This window comes from Leptinotarsa decemlineata, unplaced genomic scaffold (genome assembly GCF_025532065.1).
Source record: "Leptinotarsa decemlineata unplaced genomic scaffold, Ldec_3_MD MMD2_tig00002974_RagTag_RagTag, whole genome shotgun sequence".
Taxonomy (NCBI): Eukaryota; Metazoa; Arthropoda; class Insecta; order Coleoptera; family Chrysomelidae; genus Leptinotarsa; species Leptinotarsa decemlineata.
In genome coordinates, this window is record NW_027412578.1 from 14421647 (window position 1) to 14445914 (window position 24268).

The 24268-nt window shown below is 35.1% G+C and overlaps 2 protein-coding genes across 3 annotated transcripts in view; one reads left to right on the forward strand and one right to left on the reverse strand.

The window, feature by feature from the left end:
• The first annotated feature begins 511 nt into the window (after positions 1-511).
• LOC141483051 (uncharacterized) lies at positions 512-8411 on the forward strand. Its single transcript, XM_074177229.1, has 5 exons — positions 512-742; positions 3952-4109; positions 6996-7089; positions 7263-7455; positions 7726-8411. Exons 2-5 carry the CDS (start codon positions 3959-3961, stop codon positions 7837-7839), a joined length of 552 nt encoding a protein of 183 aa, XP_074033330.1. The 5' UTR covers positions 512-742; positions 3952-3958; the 3' UTR covers positions 7840-8411.
• A 3252-nt stretch (positions 8412-11663) lies between these two features.
• The window catches only part of qless (decaprenyl diphosphate synthase subunit 1 qless), a 60162-nt gene continuing 47557 nt past the window's right edge, over positions 11664-24268 (reverse strand). Inside the window, exons 4-9 of one of the 2 annotated variants that reach the window (XM_074177583.1) lie at positions 22241-22382; positions 14620-14709; positions 14342-14473; positions 14074-14268; positions 13781-14018; positions 11664-13289 (exon numbers count right to left, since the gene is read on the reverse strand). In XM_074177583.1, coding sequence (XP_074033684.1) covers positions 13797-14018; positions 14074-14268; positions 14342-14473; positions 14620-14709; positions 22241-22382 — 781 coding nt within the window. In that variant the 3' untranslated portion in view covers positions 11664-13289; positions 13781-13796. Of the gene's footprint in view, positions 14019-14073; positions 14269-14341; positions 14474-14619; positions 14710-22240; positions 22383-24268 lie in introns of both variants that reach the window. The other variant, XM_023157874.2, reaches the window with a different exon arrangement.

Sequence of the window (24268 nt, forward strand, 5' to 3'; positions counted from 1 at the left end):
TTTTCATTTCTTCATTTCAATTTATTCAATTGTTCTATCTTTACTTGTATTTTATTTCACTATTATTTCATTTCAGGTTTATTTTGGTTAATATAATTGTTATTTTCAGCTATTCATTTTCAATTCTTCTTTTTTAGTTGTTTCAGGGATTTCAAATCATTTTATATAGTAGACAATGGAAGTCTGAACTAGTGAAATTCAGATTCCATCCTATTAACATTTTTCTTGGTTTCAAAAATTATCGGCATCATCAATTTATTGCATTACACGTTTATTTTTTTCTTTTGGCAGCCTGTAAGGAGAAGCCTGTTATTAAAATTGTTTTTTGCTATTAATTTTACTTTTCGAATTGCAACAACAAAAATAACTTTGTTGAGAACGCGTAGGACCCGGTAAACAACAACAATAAAAAATACAGTGTCCTCCAAGTTCAAGTTCAACACCCTTTGAAGATACCCCGTATCTGGCTGAGAGAAATGATAACGTCTCATTACTTCTCGGGATGCGGGGGAGGAGACAACACGTGCTTGCCACCCTGTCACAGAATAATATTATTCTATTGCCCTGTCTCACAATGTGGTCAGCACTTTTAGCTAGTCCAAAATGAAGTCTTCTGGCCGATAAACGTCACTGTCTTCCTTAGATCGTTCGGAGGACCGTTCTGCCCGTTAAGTGCTTAGTTATTTTTCTTGTGGGCGACACTCGTCAAATGGGCTGTGATTTCTACGGGACGGGCGAGAAGGTGAGTAAGATCAGTTTGTAACTAGCTGCGAAAATTCCAAAATAATTTTTCTAGAGAGATTGAACCAACTGTTTTTCTGGGAAAACTATCCACGAATGTTCTACTGTTACGAACCGTTAAATTGTATTATATACATATTGTTATTTTTCAATGACTGAAGCAAAATAATTTCGAATCGATCTAGAAAGTTTCATTTTTGCGAAGAAATGGTTTCTCCGTTATTCTATATTCCTATGGAAAGTAGTTATTACGGATGGAGAGTTTCTAGGTTTTCTGATTGATTCGGCCGTTCCTTGATGAAGATCCATGGTGATTTCATAAATTACATTTTATGACTTGATCTCCACAAATTTCATTTTAAAATCTTAAGGTGTACTTTATGATATTTTCCAGGTTGTTTTTGAAAAAATATTTTTGTGAGACCGGTACATTTTTGTATATTTATAGTATTATTATTTTATCTTCTTTATTTCAGAAGTTTTTTATACATTGATAGGTTAAAAAATAACAAATATTTTATAATAATGTAAAATATGTATGCCAAATTCCATCCATGTCATTTATTTCTTTTTCTGATGGAATAAACTTCCAAACACAAACTGTCACATTTATAATTATAGCAAGATATATAGTTCTGATCCGCAATCATTTCAGAAACTAAAAAAAAATATTCATGTACTTTTGAATATCGATATGAATATCGATACTGTAAATATACAATAAAAAAACAAAATGTTGCTTGGTCAAAAGAACTTAAAAATGTGATTTTTATATGTGCGTTTTGATAGTTTACATGGTTTTCATTAAATAAATCATAACAGTTAACATATTTCTCGGTTTATTTTGATTTAGTAGTTTTTCAGATTTTTTTAATTAACGTATATGTTAAATTAAAGGTGGGTGGGTGGAAATATCAAAACTTGTGAAAAAAAAACGCTAGAAACCTCCACTTTGTGAATTTTTTTTTCCAGCGTTTATTCATATTGAAACCATTTAGCATGTTCTTCTAAAATTTTGATCGGCATGTCTGTTGAGAAAAGTTTAAAGATCGTTTACCAATATATTTTGTATTGAGGTCGTAATGGATTTATTGACCGTTTCTAGACATAGTTATATGTAAATAACAATGCTATTATCGACTGATAATTTGTTTTTCACCACAACGCTGCATGTCAGAAAGTATCTTTATTATTTTCCCAGTTTTTTGCACAAGACCCGACTTTCTGGAATTTTGTTCGTTTTTACCGATTACTGTCGTTATCGAAAATTCCAAACGACAGTAATGTTTGGTTTTGACCAGATAACAGAAATATGTAATTATTCAAACAAGCATAATACTTTAATCTGTTATTTATAGACAAGGACAATATACTTTGTTGAAATGTACAGTTGCAGGTAGATATCCCTACTCCTGAACTACAAAACTAAGTAGATTTCTGAAGGGATTTTCAAAGGATAATTCAACATTCAAAGCGGCTTTTAATTGTTCTCTTTTGTCATTAGCAAATTTCCTAGTAAAATAAGCGTTGAATATGCCGAAACAAGACTTTTTCAACAAGAATTACCGACAAAGTAAAGTAATATTATTTTAGTATGTAGTATTATGTTAAACATAATAATAGTTGTGCCAATTTGACGCTTGGTACCTATCTAATCTCTTTTCTGATTACCTCTGGGGAAATTCGACACCGTATTAGATTTCACAAACCTATAAATCACGTAAACATAATGTTCGTTTTCGATAGTTCTACGCAACAAAGGGCCAAAATTGGATACTCCATCGGAAGTTTCGTGAAGAGATACCCCTTCAAACGGTTTTCAGCCATGGTAACATAAATCGTGTATGAAATTTGATACCCCTTCGTGGAATAAATGCTGGAAGTTTTCGGAAACGAGTACAATTCAATATTCAAATGTTCTGCAGTGATATTCACTTACAAGTAAGATCATTACCAATGCGTAGATATTTTTATAAACGGAACTCGCTAAAAAATCACAATTCTGTAAATATACATGAAGTATTAACAGTTTAAAGATCGTAAATGACAGCTTATTTTCCAGGATCATCATTTCCTTGTATTTATTGTATTGTGTTCAAATTACGCGGCCTACATACATTCAATTAGCGATTTTTTTATGTTGGTATACTCGTCTCGAACATATGTTTACAGTTTCAGCTGTTTAACATGTTTAGTTTGTCGGTGAGAGGCATAGTTAGAAGTGTTTTGCGTGTTCGGCGATTTTCTGCTTTCGGAAAAAATGGATCAAAGAATTTGCATCAAATGTTGTGTAAAAAATGGAATTAAGTGCTCGAAAATACTTGAAATGTTGACAGTGACATACGGTGATTGTACTTTTGAGTCAGACAAATGTTCACGATTGATACAAGCTTTTTCCAGAATGTCAAAAAAATGTAAATGACGACTCTCGCACTGGACGCCTCAGCACATCAACAACCGATGGAAATATTGAGAAAATGACGGAAATTCTTATGAATAATTGTCGAATCACTATTAGAGAAGTTGCTGAGGATGTCGGCATTTCAGTTGGCTCATGCCACGCTATGTTTTCGTAAATTTTGGGCATAAAGCGTATGACAGCGACATTAGTTCCAAAATTGGTGAATTTTGACCAAAAAAAAACCGTCGCATGAGCGTCGGTCAGAAATTGTTGAATGACGTCAACGATGATCCATATTTGCTTGAAAGGGTGATAACTGATGACGAATCATGGGTATATGGTTGTGACATCGGAATTAAAGTCCAATCTTCCCAATGGAAGAGACCAAGAGAGCCAAGATCAAAAAAGCACACCTAGTTCGATTAAAGGTCAAGGTTTGGCTCAGTGTTTTATTCGATTACCATGGTGTAGGGCATTAGGAGTTCTTTCCGCATGGTCGTACGGTCAATAAGGAGACTGTGGAAAAACAGTTCCTGGCTTTTGCATAACGATTATGCACCTGCTCCCTCGTCATTGTTTGTTGGTAATTTTATGACCAAAAACCACAAAGTAATCCTGCCTTAGCCATCGTATTTACCAGATTTGGCCCCCTGCGACTTTTTCTTGTTCCCAAGATTGAAGAGACCCATGAAAGGACGGCATTTTGAGATGATTGACTGGATAAAAACATACTGGGGACAAAATAGAAATTGATAAATAAATAATTTTTTGTTTAGAGATTATTTATTTATATATTTTTTTTATTTCAGCGAAAAGATGCGCTTGTTCGTGATATACATATCAGTATTATTGTTGGGTAAATTATTTGGGGCAAGACTGGATATTCTGAAGCGACCAAAGAGCTTTTGCGGCAGCAAATTAACCAGGATCATGGCGCAATTTTGCTTGATGTATCCCTCATTTCCAGGTGAGATAATTAATTGTACTGCATTATAAATATATTTCCATTAACCTTGTTAAAAGCCAGTTTGCTGACAGTTTCAGAACATTTTGCGATAATTGTTGAAAATTATTTGTTGTTTTCAATAATATTATTACTTAGACTAGCACGTAAATAGACTCTAGGTTCAGGAACATGAAAGAATAAATGTTTTATTTCATAATATTAGCCAAATCTCGAAAGAAATATTTCAAGAAGTGATTTCATATTTACCCCACTTCACCCTATTCTAACTTTGTTCGGCTGTTCGAATTTAAAATTTCTCTTGACGAAGTTTTGTATTATCTGTCTTGCATTGATTCAAAATAAAGAAATGATTATTCAAATAGTTTGAAACGGTACAAAGTATGAAGAATTTGTGATAGAAAATTATCAAAACCTATTCAAAATATTTACAATAGAGTTAATGGCAATAAACTCGTTTCATGTCGAAAAATAGATCAGAAATACTATTATATTGTATACAGATGTGTTTGTTGAAAATGTTTGTGAAGAATATTTGTTTTTAGTTACGTCTGCAGAAAGAAAGAAATTTGTACAATTTTCACTTCTACTTTTGATGTGAGCTTTCCAAAGAAACCTTATCTGTTCTAAGAAAATGAATATTCCGAAATAAAATCTTGTAGGTTCTGCCGAAAACAACTACTTCCTCTGCTAATACCACGCTATACATTGGATCATATCTGACTGATATTTTTGCAATATACCTCACAGAGGTTACTCTCTTATACGTTTCTCGTTCATCCAGCAGCAGGATCATGCAGAAATCAGTCGATTTCGACGTATTGACTCTCATCAGTGCAGGAAAGATCAGGCCCAGACAGCAAAGTCCCTGGGACTCGATTAATTTCAACGCAGCTTCACTGCATGTTTGAAACCTTCGTCTAATAGTTATTATTACAAGTACTTTGGAGTTTTCAACATTTTTCATGTTTTTACAAGTTTACTGGGAACTCATTTGAAATTATTCCACCAAAATCGGGGATACAATGTTTTAAAATTCATGATTTTGATCTACCAGTAAGTAGTTCTTGATATATTATGCGATAATGGGGAATGTTCCTCCTGACGAAAATCAAGTTGTTTTCATAAAAGAGCTCTAAAACAACGCATTTTAAACTTATCATTTCAACCTTTTTCTTTAAAAAAATATTTAAATACTTAAAAAAGAGGAATGAAATAATACATTCAACATTTGAAGGGATTCGTTTCTATTTCACTATTTAGCAACATCGGTTATATCTAATAAAGGACAATGAATCTGTTACCTGTATGAGACAATCAAAGATGGCATATTTCAGATGCGTGCTGTTCTGTTTATTTATGTTCCGAGTTCCGAGACATTCTGTAACATATGATATTTTGTGCACCTAACCTATCTTCCTCTATATAAATAAATAACAAAACAACTGTTGTATACGTGGCTTGTGTATGGAACTATAATTTATAATTTGCCTTAATTGTTGATTTATAAAGATAATTTTCCTTTTTTAAAGTAGAATATCTAGGTACGTATAAATTATTCTAGGCGCTGTTGCCAATATGTGAATTAGAAACAAATCCCTTAAAAAATTAAAACCCAACATTTGAAACATCAATTTGAATACTTTACGAAGTGAATTTGAAAACCCACGTATGAGTGGGGACCGACACTAAGTGGGAAACATCTGTATACCGAAAACCCACTCACATGGGACAGTATCTGAATCACGAAGCCAACCACCATCAATCGACTAAAAGAGGAATCATCAAGACTCTATTAGACCGTGCTTTTGGACTCTGTAATACGAATAAGGTCTCGAGAAGGAACTAGACATCATCAAAAATGATCTTCAATGGAATGGCTACTCCAAAGCGATGGTAGAAAAGACAGCAGGAACCTCGCAAGGAAGAAATGCCGTCACAACCTACATCAGAGGATTATCGGAGAAGATAAGAAGAATTGGTTCCAAGTAAACATCAGAACCTGCTTCAGCTCTGGTAACACTATCCGTAGCAACTTCACGAAAACCAGGCCACCAAACGCGGACTGCGATTCCAAGAATTGCATTTAACGAATACCCTGTGAGTGCGGAAAATCCTCTATTGGTGAAACTAAAAGGTCATTAAATGTTCGCATTGCCGAGCACAAGAAACACACATAGCGAGGGGAAACCAGCAAATCGGGAATAGCAGACCATGTTTGGACCCATCAACACAACATCGAGTGGTCCCAAGCTGAGATCATACACAGAGAGGAACATTGGTTTAGGAGAAAATTCAAGGAAGCCGCATACATGCTGTCCAACAACGTATTCAGCCAAGCTAGCGTAGAGATACGCAACATATGGAAACCGATCATCAAGCGAAAAATGGCCAACTCCCGCCAAACGGTCATCTACCACTGATTAAATTTCAGCAATTTCTTCCGTTTATATAAATATTCATTCAGATCTAGATTTGATTTGAAATTTTCGTTATGATTTCACAATTTCTGTATCAGCATGTCCTCATAAGGAAATTAAATATCGCAATTGAAATATTGAAAAATATATTCCATGTTCCACATCTTTTTTAAATTCTGCAATGTTCAATCCAAATAAAATATTCATAACAAATTTATAAGTACAGTTTTTTAATGGTAGTATATCATCCCTCAATTGAAACTTTATACCTCAATAGAAGTGATATTCACCGAAAACAGTTGTGGCCTCAAATGATGATCCTTGCGGAACTCCACGTCTTAAATTTTTGCAGTAGCTGGTATTATTTTCAAAAATTCAAAACTGCTTGTGGTTATGGTCTAAAAAACTACCCCAACTGCTGGAGTTGTAATTACTGATTTTTTCATACATAATTCACACTCTTTTACAGAACATCGACAAAAGAGGCAAATAGCGACAGAGTGTTGCCACAATAAGTGTTCCTTGGACTATTTGTTGGACAACTACTGCGGGACAGTTGACACGTAAGCATATTATCGTAACTTTTATATTCTGGACGCTTTCACAAAATCTTTCGTATTCAGATCACCTCCAAGGGGGTATAAGTGGAAAAGTTTCCTTTGCCTGAACTTAGGTATAAAACCGATCAATGGCAATTTTTGAATATCCCCACCAACAATACCGTCTCGAATTTTAGGGACGCTCTGGAGCAGTTCAGGTTAGCTTCCGAAAATTCGGAAGAGTTCTCTCCACCGCCAAAAATACGAGACAGAAGACGTTCAAGTCTCCACGGGCAGACGGGCAGTACTGAGGAAAATGGTTTCAAGTCTAGAAGTAATGGGAGGCGAGGCAAGAGAAACTGCACGTGCAAGAAACACAAAGGAAAAAGGGTGAGATATTACTTACGTTCAGTGTCCCAAAAGTCCAATTCATCTTCATGGCTACTCAAATTTCAGTCTATAAGTCTACTTTGTCAGCAAAAATATTGTTTCTTGAACATAACAGTTCCTTCGGGTTTCGCTCCGTGTGTTCTGTGTTTTCGATCCACACAAGAATTATTTTCACAACGTTTCGGCAAAGTCTCATTTGCCATCTTCTGGAGATTGAAAATTTCATTCCATATGAGCAAACAGTCAGGTTTCTGAATTATTTGTTTTCAGGAATCAAAAAGGAGAGAAATCCTATCGAGAAGAAGAAATTCTGTTCCAGCAGCAAGGATAGGTTTGATTGAAAATTACCAGGAGCCATTCTACGCGAGCAAAATTGACAAATGAAGAAATTCCACCCTCTTTCAATGGTTTATCAAACTTGAAGGGGCCAACGTTTGAAACTCCTGATATTATTAATATTGCCTTTGAGGACCACAGAAGTCGATATTTCTTGACGTGTTTTTTCCAAAACTTTTCAGTTTTTTTCATGAATGTTTTAAAAAGTGATAGAAATCCTGATCGACGGTTTTTTAGAGGTTATCAGATATGATATTTTTCAAATTCAAAAGTATCTCAGGATACAATAACATTCAGCAAGTAAACTAACCTCTATTTTTTTGTTTTCATCATTCTAGAACTTATACTGGGTCCTTTTTACGTTACATTTACAAAAAATAAGAGGTCATGTAACTTACTTTTATGAGTATAGAAACTTGCATAGTTTTTGATAACTTCTATTTGGAATACATTGTAAATATTCACTTTCCATAATTTATTGAGTATGTTATAAGCAATATACATTTAAATAATAACTTTTAATAAAATTGTATGATTATTCCAATTGTAACATTTACAAAGAGGGGATTTGTATTTAATACTGTTTGTTTTATATCCATATACTGATTTTTTTACCTTCACTGTACATAAAGGACTGAATTTATACGTTTTGATACATTTAGCAGGGGAGGATAAACAAAATGATGTTTTCGAACATATGTATATTTTCCTCAAATTGTGATTTTTTATGTTTACTTCAATATATTACTTGAAAAATTGCGTTCTATATTCTTGTGCTCATTGAGAAACAGCTTTTCTGTTGAACTTTATCTTGTTGTAATAAAAAAAAAAATCTTCGCATAATGACCAGCAAGAGCGGAGGTCGGTTCTGGATTTTTCATATAAATTCAATTATAAGTGCTGAAAATGGTTACCAAATTGAAAAATCTTATTCGGACGCCATCTACAGACATATCCAGAAATACTGTACCCCTTTTCAACACCTGTCACTGTAGACCAACTTAGTTACACTGGTATATGGTTTTGCATCCCTACCTTTGAAGTGAATGAAATCAAATATCGAATACTGAATTATCACCGACAAAAATAAAATGTCTCTGGATAAAGAAATCAGAGTGTCAAGATTTTGATATTTTGTACTCCTTCGAATGATTGCTTTAATAGGGAATTTAACAAAGAACAGGGACTTACCCTAGGGTTTGATGCACTAAAGCTTACAACTTATGATTGAAATCCTATTTCCATTAGTTAAAATGAACAATTTCGAAATGATTTTGTATAATCAACTTTTGAATTAATATCTATATATACCTTGAAAGATGTTATTTATTCTTATGGATGATTCTCAAAAATTTTACCTGAATTTTGCCCCTTAATATGTTTTACCGTAAAAATGGGGTGTTCCATCGCTTGTGGCGGACAGTGTATATCACTTTAGCCAACCCCATACAGGTGGTAGGTGTATTTTGAGCATTTCTATCAGTCCAGAGAGTTTCATCGTTCCACCTCGAATATTACGGAAGATACGGGGGTGTGAGACAAATTCAGATTTTTCAGGACTGACATTTTTTTCAGGAAAAAAGTGTATTCGTAGTAAGTTGGTAGTCCTGATCACGAATCTGAAGGAATTTTGAGCCTATTTTGCCCCCTAATATGTTTTACCGTAAAAATGGGGCGTTCCATCGCGAGTGGCGGAAAGTGTATATCATTTGGCAAACCCCATTCAGGTGGTAGGTGCATTTTGAGCATCTACATCTGTCCTTAGAGTTTCATCGTTCCACCTCCAATATTACGGAAGATACGGGGGTGTTTCCATAAGAAGTGAAACAAATTCGGATTTTTCAGGACTGAAATTTTTTCAGGAAAAAAAGTGTAATCGTAGTAAGTTGGTAGTCCTAATCACTAATCTGAAGGAATTTTGAGCCTATTTTGCCCCCTAATATGTTTTACCGTAAAAATGGGGTGTTCCATCGCGAGTGGCGGACAGTGTATATCATTTGGCAAACCCCATTCAGGTGGTAGGTGCATTTTGAGCATTTCCATCAGTCCAGAGAGTTTCATCGTTCCACCTCGAATATTACGGAAGATACGGGGGTGTGAGACAAATTCGGATTTTTCAGGACTGAAATTTTTTCACAAAAAAAGTGTAATCGTAATAAGTTGGTAGTCCTGATCACGAATCTGAAGGAATTTTGAGCCTATTTTGCCCCCTAATATGTTTCACCGTAAAAATGGAGCGTTCCATCGCGAGTGGCGGACAGTGTATATCACTTTGGCCAACCCCATTCAGGTGGTAGGTGCATTTTGAGCATTTCCATCAGTCCAGAGAGTTTCATCGTTTCAACTCGAATATTACGAAAGATACGGGGTGTGAGACAAATTCGGATTTTTCAGGACTGAAGTTTTTTCAGAAGAAACGTGTAATCGTAGTAAGTTGGTAGTCCTGATCACGAATCTGAAGGAATTTTGAGCCTATTTTGCCCCCTAATATGTTTTACCGTAAAAATGGGGCGTTCCATCGCGAGTGGCGGACAGTGTATATCACTTTGGCCAACCCCATTCAGGTGGTAGGTGCATTTTGAGAATTTCCATCAGTCCAGAGAGTTTCATCGTTCCACCTCGAATATTACGGAAGATACGGGGGTGTGAGACAAATTCGGATTTTTCAGGACTGAAATTTTTTCACAAAAAAAGTGTAATCGTAATAAGTTGGTAGTCCTGATCACGAATCTGAAGGAATTTTGAGCCTATTTTGCCCCCTAATATGTTTCACCGTAAAAATGGGGCGTTCCATCGCGAGTGGCGGGCAGTGTATATCACTTTGGCCAACCCCATTCGGGTGGTAGGTGCATTTTGAGCATTTCCATCAGTCCAGAGAGTTTCATCGTTCCACCTCGAATATTACGGAAGATACGGGGGTGTGAGACAAATTCGGATTTTTCAGGACTGAAATTTTTTCAGAAGACACGTGTAATCGTAGAAAGTTGGTAGTCCTGATCACGAATCTGAAGGAATTTTGGGCCTATTTTGCCCCCTAATATGTTTTACCGTAAAAATGGGGTGTTCCATCGCGAGTGGCGGACAGTGTATATCACTTTGGCCAACCCCATTCAGGTGGTAGGTGCATTTTGAGCATTTCCATCAGTCCAGAGAGTTTCATCGTTTCAACTCGAATATTACGAAAGATACGGGGGTGTGAGACAAATTCGGATTTTTCAGGACTGAAGTTTTTTCAGAAGAAACGTGTAATCGTAGTAAGTTGGTAGTCCTGATCACGAATCTGAAGGAATTTTGAGCCTATTTTGCCCCCTAATATGTTTTACCGTAAAAATGGGGCGTTCCATCGCGAGTGGCGGGCAGTGTATATCACTTTGGCCAACCCCATTCAGGTGGTAGGTGCATTTTGAGCATTTCCATCAGTCCAGAGAGTTTCATCGTTTCACCTCGAATATTACGGAAGATACGGGGGTGTTTTCATGAGAAGTGAGACACACTATATATGTAGGTAGTGCTGCGTTAAATTACCATATATGTTAGAAATGTGATCTGTTGTCGTATTTTCTGAAAACGATCTGATGGAGCAAATCTGGTGGCATTTTTAGATTTAGCAGACCCAAATTACCTAAAAACAGTTGAAAAAATTAGCAAAAAGGGGTTTCTTTGTATTCAGATCGTCTCGCAAACAGTATAAAATGAAAAGTGGAAAAATGAAATGTTACAAAATTTACATTTTCTGTGATTTTCGAAGAACAGAAGAAAATTTTTGTTTTTCAATTTGAAAGCCTCAAAATGCTAGAACTAAATGAATGCCAGGCATAGGAAATAGCTGGGTTTGTAGTGGACTGTTTAGGGAATAATTGGAAGTCTGAAAATAACAGTCATACTTTTTTATTCCATTAAAAAATTACACAGTGACTCAAATATACATATTAACAATATATCCATAATAAAAAAATAACAGTACATATTTATATACACTTAAAGAATAATAATTACTACAAAACAGATAACAAAAATGTGTTTCATAATTTGATACCGGGAAGAAGTTTTCCCTTAGAGTTTAACTACAACTGAAAGGTACCAAATCGTGAAACAGGTTGCTCACAAAAAAGAAGATATCTGCTATTCAAATTAGGCTCGAACAGTGCCACGGTTGAGTGTGTGATACCATTATCAAGGTTCTATCCAATAAAAGTATATACAGCGTGTAACTGGTCTTTTTTTACACGAGCAATTGAATAATTTAATGAGCATTTTATGACAAAAAAAAAGAAAATCCTAAACTTAAATTTCATTCCTCATGATTATGTTTTTTCAATATACTGAAAGTGAAAAATAAGTTACATGGCGTAGCCATCCTGATGACCCGATTTGATTCCTAATACTCAAACTTCAATTTGGCTTTTACCTCAACCAACCTTAACCGAGTAGTTTAAATGGGTGAAGCAGATTATTGTTTGACACTTTGGGAATTATTATGAGTGAAAAAATACAAAAAAAGTTTTTTTGTCGAAATAGTATGGTTTTACAACAATGAAGAAACTCTTATTTCATATTTGGGTTTCACTAGTATGTTTTTTATAATACATTCAAAATTAGATATATTTTCACTATGCACGTTTCGGCTGATAATTATCTTCATGTAAACTGGTTAAAACAAACATTTAAATTACTTATATTTTTCAATAGAGACAAAAAAGGATGAATTTGAAATATTTTGGGCTATAGTGAAAATAACGTGAAAAGATAATAATTGTTTTGAAATCAACTATATTTGACAAAACATTTCAAAGAATCACAAGTAAATTAATTAAAATGAGTAGGCACAAACTTTTCAATTTCATAGACCAAATTTCATATTCATAATGAACAATGTCGCTCAAATATATTACAGTGACAGTGACAATGTTACTGTAATATATTACAGCGCCATAATAAGTCCTGAAATTACATTTAACAAAATTTTCCTTGAAGTAGCAAAGTCATTATAATGAAATATGTTGTTGAGAAAATTATCGTTACAAGTCATTTCAGGTTATTACACCGAAATTTCATGTATAAATGCATCAATTATTAAAAGATATAACGACATTAAATGAATTACACTGATCTTACTGACCTTTCGGTGGTTTCATAGATTGAATAAATTAAAATTTGCTTAATTTTTTTATGAAGAAAATAGTCATCAACCAAAGCAATTCTATAAAAACTCTAAAAAGCTAATGTTTTTGTTCACTTCCAATTCGAAATTCTAATTGATTTTTTATGTATTTTGACCACTTTGTGTATTTAAAAATGAGTGATATTATATATCTTCATTGAACCACCATTCAAAAAATCATACTAGGTCCCATTTTTTAGTTGATACTCCAATAATATCCCAAAGTAGAGTTCGAATCAGTTGCCACCCTGTATAGTAATTAGCAATATAAACTTATTTAATATCCACAAAAATCTGTACATCTTTGAGTTAATCTTCCTAGTTGCTCTCTTCCGCCCTAAAACATCAACGAAATCAACACACTCACGCAGAACAGGCATCAAACATTCATAATCATTTCTACCACCCGACGTGCATAGCGACCAAAAATATCCCGTTTCAAGTGTACGGTGTTACACTGTAAGCTACTGTAGATAAAATATAGGTGCGATTACCGGTCGACCTTTCAACAGAAGGACTCTGCATTGTTCCAAAGGCGAATACTTTCAGGTGTTCCACAAGGCACAGTACCAAGACCGGTTTCGTTTGTCATCTACGCTCGATAACATCGTCATATTTACACAAGAATATATATAGCTTGACATACAAAGAGAGCTACAGAGGGAGCCTTTCCAAATTATTATTGGATTACTTTAATGCCTCTATTGGAACAGTGCAGTGCCTTTCACCTCATAAACATCAAACATTCAGAATCCCATCCATCAGGACCGCTCAACGAACCACTCTCAGGTGAATTTCATAACTACAAGTAATCTACCTAGACCGTACCTATTATTTCTGAGCGTTATTTCATGCGGTTCAGCACGAAATCGGCAGTGACGATGAGTCCCTTCTGGTAGGGACTTTCGGCCATCAGGTTGGCAAGCCTGACGGCCTCTTGGCAGTGCTGCCGCGCCAAGAACTGCGTCTGGTCCAGCCCTCTGGATTTGTGCACCAGTTCGAAAGCTCTTTCTACGTCACCTGGCTCTTGGAATCTCCGCATTATCATCGGATTCAATTCAGGATACTGAAAAAAAAACAGTACTCGTAAGAAGTTCTTTGAAGTTTCAAGAGTGTCGTACTTTTTCGCAGGCAAAGAGAACGGGTGCAGTCGCAAGGCCAAGCTTCAAGTCTGCCGCTGTCGGTTTTCCCATCGCTTCGGCTGACGAAACAAAGTCCAGCAAATCGTCGACTAACTGAAATCCCAGTCCAAGGTTTCTGCCGTACTGGAAGCATATTTCGGTGATGTCCTCGTCGGCTTCGGCCAATATAGCTACCTGTGAGTTAGTTTGATAAAAATAGATGATTCAAATCTGGCGGCCGTGGAGACCACTATTTGTATATACTAACCGACTTGACTGAATTTGCGACGAGCGAGGCTGTTTTTCTGTACGTTTTGGTGAGATAGTGAGCAAATCTTTCGTTTTCAGTTTCTTTAGATCCTAACTGCATGAATTCTCCTTGGACTAGATCTGTTACAACCTGAAACTCAATAATGAACAGTTGAGTTTGTATTTTTTCACCCTCATTGAGGATATCTGAAAGTTATTGTGAGCTTGGCGACTTACATATTGATTGGCAGGTAAACAATGATGTGAAACGTTAATTTGAGAGAAATGACAACTAACCTGACTTAAAACAGACGTGACTTCGTTATTTCTCAATCTTGCGATCATCATAGACGCTACAGCTAGGATAAAATCACCAGCCATTGTGACCTGTAAAGAAAAAATAGGAGTATTTTCTCAAACCATCTGCAAAAATCTGGAATATTATTTCCTTCTTAGTTGGATTAATATGCATTTTTTTTTTAATTTCAGAGTAGAGAAAAATGTAGTTATGGGAAGTTATTTAAATACTTAAAAAAAAGGAGTGAAATAATATATTCAACATTTAAAGGGATTCGTTTCTATTTCACCATTTGGCAACATCGGTTATAGCTAATAAAGGACATTAAATCTGTTACCTGTATGAGACAAACAAATATGACATATTTCAGAGGCGTGCTGCTCTGTTTACTTATGTTCCGAGGTCCGAGACATTCTGTGACATATGACATTTTGTGTACCTAACCTCTATATAAATAAATAACAAAACAACTGTTGTTTATGTGGCTTGTGGAGGTGGTATTGAACTCTAATTTATATTTTGCCTTAATTGTTGATTTATAAAGATAATTTTTCTTTTTTAAAGTAGAATGTCTGGGTCCGTATAAATGATTCTAGGCGCTGTTGCCAATATGTGAATTAGAAACAAATCCCTTTAATAATTAAAACCCAACATTTGAAACATCAATTTGAATACTTTTCGAAGTGAATTTGATCATGAATTGAACTCAACTTTACATTTCCCCCATTACATTTACCGGGTACCCTGTGAATGCGGAAAATCCTATATCGGTGAAACTAACAGGCCAATGTTCGCATTGCCGAGCACAAGAAACACACAGAGCGAGGGGAAACCAGCAAATCAGGAATAGCAGAGCATGTTTGGACCCATCAACATAACATTGAGTGGTTCCAAGCTGAGATCATACACAGGAATGCCTACCGAATACACCTACGCTGAAACCAGTCACGAAAACATCAATTGAACTCATGATCTGACTCTTTGATGGTCAAATATAAAACAAGCAATCGTTAAGTTTTTTTTAAGAAGCAGCTAAGCAGTAGCTAGGTATTTCCACTGCAGCTAGTGGAGTTCTCTTAGTTACTCATGTAATTCCTAAACATCTAATTCTCTGCCCTTTGCCGAATCAAGTTCTGCTCTCTGCACCGTCTCCATTCACTACATCAAAGCTGGATAAGTAATTATAAGTCATAGGACCACGATGTATTTCCAGCAGATCCAGATTAACTCAAAAGAATATACTAACTAGTACCATATTCAATCTCGACCACTTGTTTCATGCAATCCTATTTTTCAATCCGATGGTAACAAAATCGTTTCTCCTGATTATCTCTAGTTGAAAAACGACCACGCACTGAGATTGTTCGACGCCCAATCCGGTTGAAGAGTGCGTTTTTTAAACTCCACTTTCACTCATGTGCTGGAACGTACTTTGTTGTATAACTTTTGCAAGCCGTCTCAAATTATACAACCGCCGATTGTGTACATACTTTGTCGAGGCGATCTTCGATATAATATTCTGACTGACCACTTTTTCCCCGCTTCATTCTTTCGCATAATATCAAATATTTCACTTAGCGAATGTACGTTACATGAATCATTTATGAATTATAAAGGGTGTGACCGCAAATGTGGGTCGGAGTAGAACACATCTGGTTTGGAAAAGTCGAGATGCTATTGTGTGAAAATCAAACTGAGTAATTCCTCAGTAACGAAATGCAACAACGGCATAGTTTCAACTCTGTATCGATGTTCAACAAACACTTCTGAACCATACGAAATGAAAGAACAGACATCCCTCGAAAAATCTAATAAAAACGCTTTTCCTCAACAAGTACGCATCATACGGTTATGAATAAATCTCAGAACTAAGTTAGACCATCAACACTTCATCCTTTTTAGCAAAACGACGCATAACTCCCCTTATAAAAACGCCATCTATGGGTGGTCAAAGGAAACTCAAACTTAGGTGTACATCTCACAGATGGCAGTTCGTAGACTAACACACAGATGACGCTACTGGCATTGAATCCATATTAGTTTACCCTAACCTTCAAAAGACACACGTACGAATTTCACAGCTGTCGGAATATTAGTTTGTCAAATAGAACATTTTGAGAGAAGCAACTTTTGTTAGTTTCAATCAAATGGATGAAAAGGATTTCGTGTGTTGATAAAGCATTGCCTTTTGGCGAAAGAGAATCTGTTGTGGTTTGTGGTTTGCTACGTTTAAACCACTAACCTGCGGTGATATAAGATGACGAAAGATTCGTTTTTGAGCTCTGGTCTCATCAAAAATACATCTACTAATACACCCAATGAATCGCAGAGCAGAATAAAACAACAAACATCGAAAAAACATTTGTCATTCCTAATTCATCTATTATAATGTAAAGAAAATACAACTTCCAAAGAAAGATATAAATATCAACTAAGCTGTGTAAAAACTTCAGGAAAATGTGAGGATGAGCCGCAGATGTTCTAGTACAAAATCGAATATAGAATCTCAGCAATATATAATAATAATAATATGTATTGATTTCTTTAGGACATCCTAATATACCTACATTATTTTAAAAATATATAAATAAATGACATAAATGATAAAAATGATGATATGATAGAAGAAAAAAAAAATAAAAACCATTTTTCAATGATTCCAGAATGGTTTCAACATGAGGATATACATAATAAATACCTATATTACCAAACAGAAAAAAAATCAAATATGATATTTTATACAGTTCATGATTTTTGTTTTGAATTGGAAAACATTTATTGAATCTTTCAACGAAAGTGGGAGTTTGTTATACTCATTTAAACCTTTATAAAATAAAGACTTCATCGTACTAGTCAAATTAGTTCGAGGAAGGTGGAATTTTTGGGAGCTACTCGCTCTTGTTGAGTGGTTATGGATTTGAGATTTATATATACAGAATTCTTCAAAATAAGTTGGAAACAAGTTGTGTGTTAGTTTGAAAATGAATATCATTGCTAACTCGTACAGTCTCTGAGAAACAGACAGCCACTGCAATGTACTTAACATGTTTGATATACTAGAATACCTATTCCACGATTCTGTAACTTTTGTGGAGCCGATATCTTATTTTGGTCAAATGAGTATAAAAGACTAGCACAATAATCAAAATGGGATTGGATTATACAATTATATAATTAATTTTTGAGTACATCGAAAGCTGAGATGAAATTCTTGAGAAAAAATATATTTTTTTAGTAATTTTTCTATAAATATAATCAAAATGAGCAATTTGTAATCTTATGTTGAGATTGTTGATTAGTGATAGCTTATAACCAGTTGATGAGATCATATATTTTGTTTTGGAGGTGTTGAGTTTTAATTTATTGCTATTCATGTACTTGAAAACATTTCTTAGTTCATTATTCATATGATCAGCTACTGTTTCTAAATTATCTCCTGAAATTGATAACAAAGTGTCGTCTGCAAAAAGGTTCATGAAATCACAACCATGAATGGTATCTATACATCATTCAGGTAGATTAAAAATAATATAGGTCCCAAAACACTCCCCTGAGGTACCCCGAAAATGACATCGCAATCACACTGACACTGAATGACACTGGCAATGACACTGAATCCTTTATTTTGGTTACCTGTTTGCGTTGTGATAAATAATCAGTCAGCATAACAAAACAGTATCCCTCCCTGATACCAATACTCTGCAGTTTATTTAGAAATATGTGGCGATCAATTGTCTCAAAAGCTCTTCTAAGATCTAAAAATACGGCTATGATATAATGTCCCTTATCTATTGATTCTTTCCATTTTGATATTGTGACTTGTAATGCAGTCTCACAAGAATGATGTTTTCTGAAACCTGACTGATATTTTAGTAAAATATCATTGTTTTCTAGATATTCAATGAGTTGATTATAAACTGCGAGCTCTAATATTTTTTCAATACAAGGCATATAGCAATAAACGATATGGCTGAATAACCACACAAAACCAAATTAAGATCTTGATAAAATTCAAAGTGCCAAGTTGTCATGAAGCTATTCTATGTCATTATTGAGGATTTTGAAGAATAAATAAAAACGCCTGCAGAATTCATTCACGTTATTATTGTCGGGCCACATAAAACCTCAAACAAACCGATTCACGAGTATAACCAAATAGAAAATACGGTCGACCTAACCCGGCGAGAAATTTTCATAATCATTCGTCAAGGTTGTATAAACCAATATGATGAAAATTAGGGCGGATTAACGTGAAGAATTTTCGATGAGACTTCATTCGTCGGATACTGATTTGGAAACGACGAAGTTTCTTTTAATTGGAATTCAATCGGCACAGAGGACTCGATTTGATGACAAAATCGAGCAATACTTTTCATTTCTATCGCATATTTTCACGAAAAGTTACAAATAAAACTCGAAACAATTCAGGCAGCCATATACAGGGTGTACGAGTTCAACTCGAATGGGTGAGTTGTGAAAATTCAAAGGTACTCGTATCAAAAGAAATAGACCATCTTGGCCCCGAATTGACCCAGCCAAGAAAAAATAATGGAGCCAAAGCTCCATTGAAACTAAAAAAAAATATTTTTCTAGGCGGAGCTTATAGTCAGCGTTGTCTTTCTCTTCTGATTTGCACTGAACGGTTTGTAGGAGTTATATTCTAGTCTCCTTAAAAAAAACGTGTGCGTCTCGGGATGCTAGACAGAAGTGACAACTTAAACTAATCTACATTACATTATATCATATTACATTATATCATATTAATACGATAATGTCAGAAAAGGTTGTTTATTAATCAAATCTTTTATTGATTATTTTGTGTATGTATATATATTATAACTATCATAAGCCAACTGTTACTTTCATAGGATTAAATAATGATACTGATAATGTACATAGATAAAATTAGTATCATAATCTATACGCCATGTTTCACGAAATGAAAGAATATTACGTGCTTGCTGGTTAGATTTTTATAATACTGTTAACAGTACATGTCTACCGCACACTATACCCTGCTCGTCTGTCAGACGAGAGAGGAGGAGCCTGCCATCCGCGGACGTACGCGTGAGAGAAAGGAAAGCCCGACAAACTGGCGCCGTTACGCGTTAGGTAACGACGCGGTTTACCCTCCCATAAGAAGGTATCACTTCGAAAACGCTACATTTGACAGAAGGATATGAGTTCAATCATGGCTATGACGTATTATATTTGACAGAGAAAGGTTTTTGTTTCAGTCTCCTAGAATTTTCAGAATTCAAAACAATTGTTTAATGATAAAATAGCATTAAACGATTCTTATTTATTCAATTTGTGTTCTAATGATGAAATTGATAATTGAATGTATTAAATGAAATCAAATCGTAAGGTATAGGTTATGAAATTAAATGTAGATTTAAAGTGGGATTATTGAATTACAACTATAAAACCGAGAGCTAACATGGGCATCATTCAATAACAATAATTTACGATTTTGATGCCTTATAATTGACATTTTTATTGTTTCACTGATTGTTTATTTACCTGCAGTAAATCACATGTTTATTACTCAATGTGCTTATGAAACTACATGATGTCAAAAAGCAACAGCTGAGTAACAATACAGTAAACATCATGAATGAACATTCTTCAAATGTTACGCCTGTTTAATAAATTTACAGAGGCTGTTTCGAAGGAACTAGGTCAGGTTAGGTTAGGTTATATCCCAATGTGCTTATGAAACTACAAGCGCTCATAAATCTGTCAAAAAGCAACAGCTAAGTAACAATACAGTAAAAATCTTCATATGAACATACTTCAAATGTTACGGCTGTTTAATAAATTTACAGAGGCTGTTTCGAAGGAACTAGGTCAGGAACTAGGTTAGGTTATATCCCAATGTGCTTATGAAACTACAAGCGCTCATAAATCTGTCAAAAAGCAACAGCTAAGTAACAATACAGTAAAAATCTTCATATGAACATACTTCAAATGTTACGGCTGTTTAATAAAATTTACAGAGGCTGTTTCGAAGGAACTAGGTCAGGTTAGGTTAGGTTATATCCCAATGTTCTTATGAAACTACAAGCGCTCATAAATCTGTCAAAAAGCAACAGCTAAGTAACAATACAGTAAAAATCTTCATATGAACATACTTCAAATGTTACGGCTGTTTAATAAATTTACAGAGGCTGTTTCGAAGGAACTAGGTCAGGTTAGGTTAGGTTATATCCCAATGTGCTTATGAAACTACAAGCGCTCATAAATCTGTCAAAAAGCAACAGCTAAGTAACAATACAGTAAAAATCTTCATATGAACATACTTCAAATGTTACGGCTGTTTAATAAATTTACAGAGGCTGTTTCGAAGGAACTAGGTCAGGAACTAGGTTAGGTTATATCCCAATGTGCTTATGAAACTACAAGCGCTCATAAATCTGTCAAAAAGCAACAGCTAAGTAACAATACAGTAAAAATCTTCATATGAACATACTTCAAATGTTACGGCTGTTTAATAAAATTTACAGAGGCTGTTTCGAAGGAACTAGGTTAGGTTAGGTTAGGTTATATCCCAATGTGCTTATGAAACTACAAGCGCTCATAAATCTGTCAAAAAGCAACAGCTAAGTAACAATACAGTAAAAATCTTCATATGAACATACTTCAAATGTTACGGCTGTTTAATAAATTTACAGAGGCTGTTTCGAAGGAACTAGGTCAGGAACTAGGTTAGGTTATATCCCAATGTGCTTATGAAACTACAAGCGCTCATAAATCTGTCAAAAAGCAAAAGCTAAGTAACAATACAGTAAAAATCTTCATATGAACATACTTCAAATGTTACGGCTGTTTAATAAAATTTACAGAGGCTGTTTCGAAAGAACTAGGTTAGGTTAGGTTAGGTTATATCCCAATGTGCTTATGAAACTACAAGCGCTCATAAATCTGTCAAAAAGCAACAGCTAAGTAACAATACAGTAAAAATCTTCATATGAACATACTTCAAATGTTACGGCTGTTTAATAAAATTTACAGAGAATGTTTCGAAGGAACTAGATTAGGTTAGGTTAGGTTATATCCCAATGTGCTTATGAAACTACATGCGCACAAAAATCTGCCAAAAAGCAACAGATAGGTAACTAAAAATACAGTTAAAATATTGGATAGACATAGTTCAAATGTTACGCATATTATTAAATTTGCAGAGGCTGTTCGAGAAGAACTGGGTTAAAGATACTGTTTTATGGGACAGGGATTGGATTGGTATTAAAATACATATGAAACATATTACATTATTAGTCAGCTGCAAGCCGTCCATCCATGGTTTTAAGTTCAAGGAAAAATTGCAAAATTCAATAAAACGTCAGTCATCTCAAATCATTTCAACATAAATGAATCCTCTCTCTATAAATGTCAAGGATCAATTCATCTTCTTGAGAAAAAATAGAAAAATAAATAACTACAATGCAGCTCAAAAATACCTCTAGTTTATAGGACACATTTCTCCAGGATGTGACATAAAAACAGTGGAATGTTAGTTCATTATGTTGTTGTAACAAACACTGCCACTTTTCTTTCTTACAAGCTCGGAAAAAACTCCTCGCTTAATTGAACAGTAAATTGAGTGAAATGAATGCTTACTTTTTTGTGATTCCACTTGACGTTGACACTGGGTTTCCCCCGCCGAAAATCCGACTGGTCGATGACGTCATCGTGGACGAGTGATGCTGTGTGGATCATTTCCGATATCATCGCTACCTCTCTTTGCGATGACAAAAGACCACTAAAAAAAATCAAAACCAGAAAATTACTTCGACGATGAGTCATAGAAGTTTGTAATAATAGTAGATCTAGTTCTAAATTTCAGTAACACAAACTAGCACCTGATCCTGCAAACGAACGCCATCTATGGGATTGTCAGAAAACTGAAACCTTGCTCGCCCAAGATGAAAATAAGGATGATCCAGACGATCGGTTGCAAGGACAATCTTCGATATCGGTAACACTGCCAGGCAATAAGGTGAAACCAGGAACCAATAAATAAAATAGTCGTAATCCAATACTAGACAACGCTATTTCGATTAGCTATAGGTCTCATCAGTGTGCTAAGCTGTGAAACGAGCTTATTGTATGATTTGTTTTTTAACTCCGATTTTATCTGGTTGCCTTGCAGTGAAATCTGCATTGAAAGAAAGAGGACGAATCTCATTCGGTGGGGTCGATGTAGAAACTTAGCTTTACAACTGACCGCTTTGGGGAACCTCGTTAATGTTCCTAGATCGAGTTTTCCTAGTAGTAATAATGTGTTGTAATTGTTTTTTTAAATATACCTCTTTTTCCAGAATATCATTCATCCAATTAAGTTTTGGCATAAAGGGACAATAATTAACATATTTTTAAATGATCTGTTTTCTTAGAAGTAATATTGCAATTGTTTTCTTCTGAGTATATCTTTTCTGTAAGAATTCATCATTTCTCTAATTAGGTTTTGGCATAAACTGCCAACAATTAGCATATTCATAAATGACCTATTTTACTAGAGCTAAAATTGTTTTATAATTGTTTTTATAAATATACCTGTTTGGTCATAATTATAAATAACCTGTTGTCCTAAAAGTAATTTTGTATTGTAATTGTTTGTTCTAAATCTATATGTTTCGTGAGAATTGGCATACAATGCCAACAATCAACATATTTATAAATTACCTGTTTTCTTAAAACTAATATTTCTAATTGTTTTTATGAATATGGTTAGGTTAGGTTACGTCCAAAGTGAGTGGGTCTATTCGACCCTCCGCCGCAACCCACAAGGGTTTATTGTGGCTCACACATATTCACACTCGACCAAATAAACCCAGCTTCTCAACGAAGCCGTATGGTTTGTATGGTGAGTGGTCTTTCAGGTCAGATGGTAAGAGCTTTCTATATACAATGGTAAGAGTACGGCTCTGACTAACTATAAAAAGTTGATTCGGTTGCCAGCGAGGCCGGCATGAAGTATGTGCTCTGCTGTTTCATCATTTTCCAAACAGAAGCGACGCACACTGTCTTCCGACAGTTCGAGTCTCTGCATATGATGATTCAAATCACAGTGACCTGTAAGAAGGCCTGTTGGACATCGTAGTTCATCCCTACTGAAGTCCAACAACTGTTTGGTGGTATCAAGCTTCGAAGGGTGAATAAACGCCTTGGAGTGAGCCAATCCTTGAAGAATCTGCCAGAAGTCCATAAATCTTCTTGCCATCCAGGTGTTCAATTTTTGTTTGGCAAAGACTGAAGCGATACTAATGACAAGTTCTGGTCCGATGAAGCAGATTGCAGCACCCTCCTTTGCAAGGGAGTCAGCAGCCTCATTGCCTTCCAGGTCAGTATGGCCAAGAATCCAGACCCCAGAGACAGTCTGTTAAGTCTTCCTATCGAGGAGAGTCGTTTTTGGCAATTTGCTACCAATTTAGACATTGCTCAGTAGGAGCCAGGAGCTTCCAACGCCGCTTGACTTGTGTATGAGGTTGGAAGCTTCCAAGTTCTCCGCACACAATTCAATAGCGTAAATTTCCTCTTTAAATACAGTCGCTTAGGTTCCTAGGCACGTTGATATATCTGTCCTGGGTCTTCGACTGAAAACACCTGCACCAGAACCGGAGGTGTTTTTGATCCATCTGTGAACCA

Coding starts and splice junctions, on each gene's coding strand:
- LOC141483051 (XM_074177229.1), top strand. CDS start 3,959: ATGCGCTTGTTCGTGATATACATATCAGTATTATTGTTGGGTAAATTA. Junction 7,090..7,262: donor TACTGCGGGACAGTTGACAC/GTAAGCATATTA, acceptor CTCGAATTTTAG/GGACGCTCTGGAGCAGTTCA. Junction 7,456..7,725: donor AGAAACACAAAGGAAAAAGG/GTGAGATATTAC, acceptor ATTTGTTTTCAG/GAATCAAAAAGGAGAGAAAT.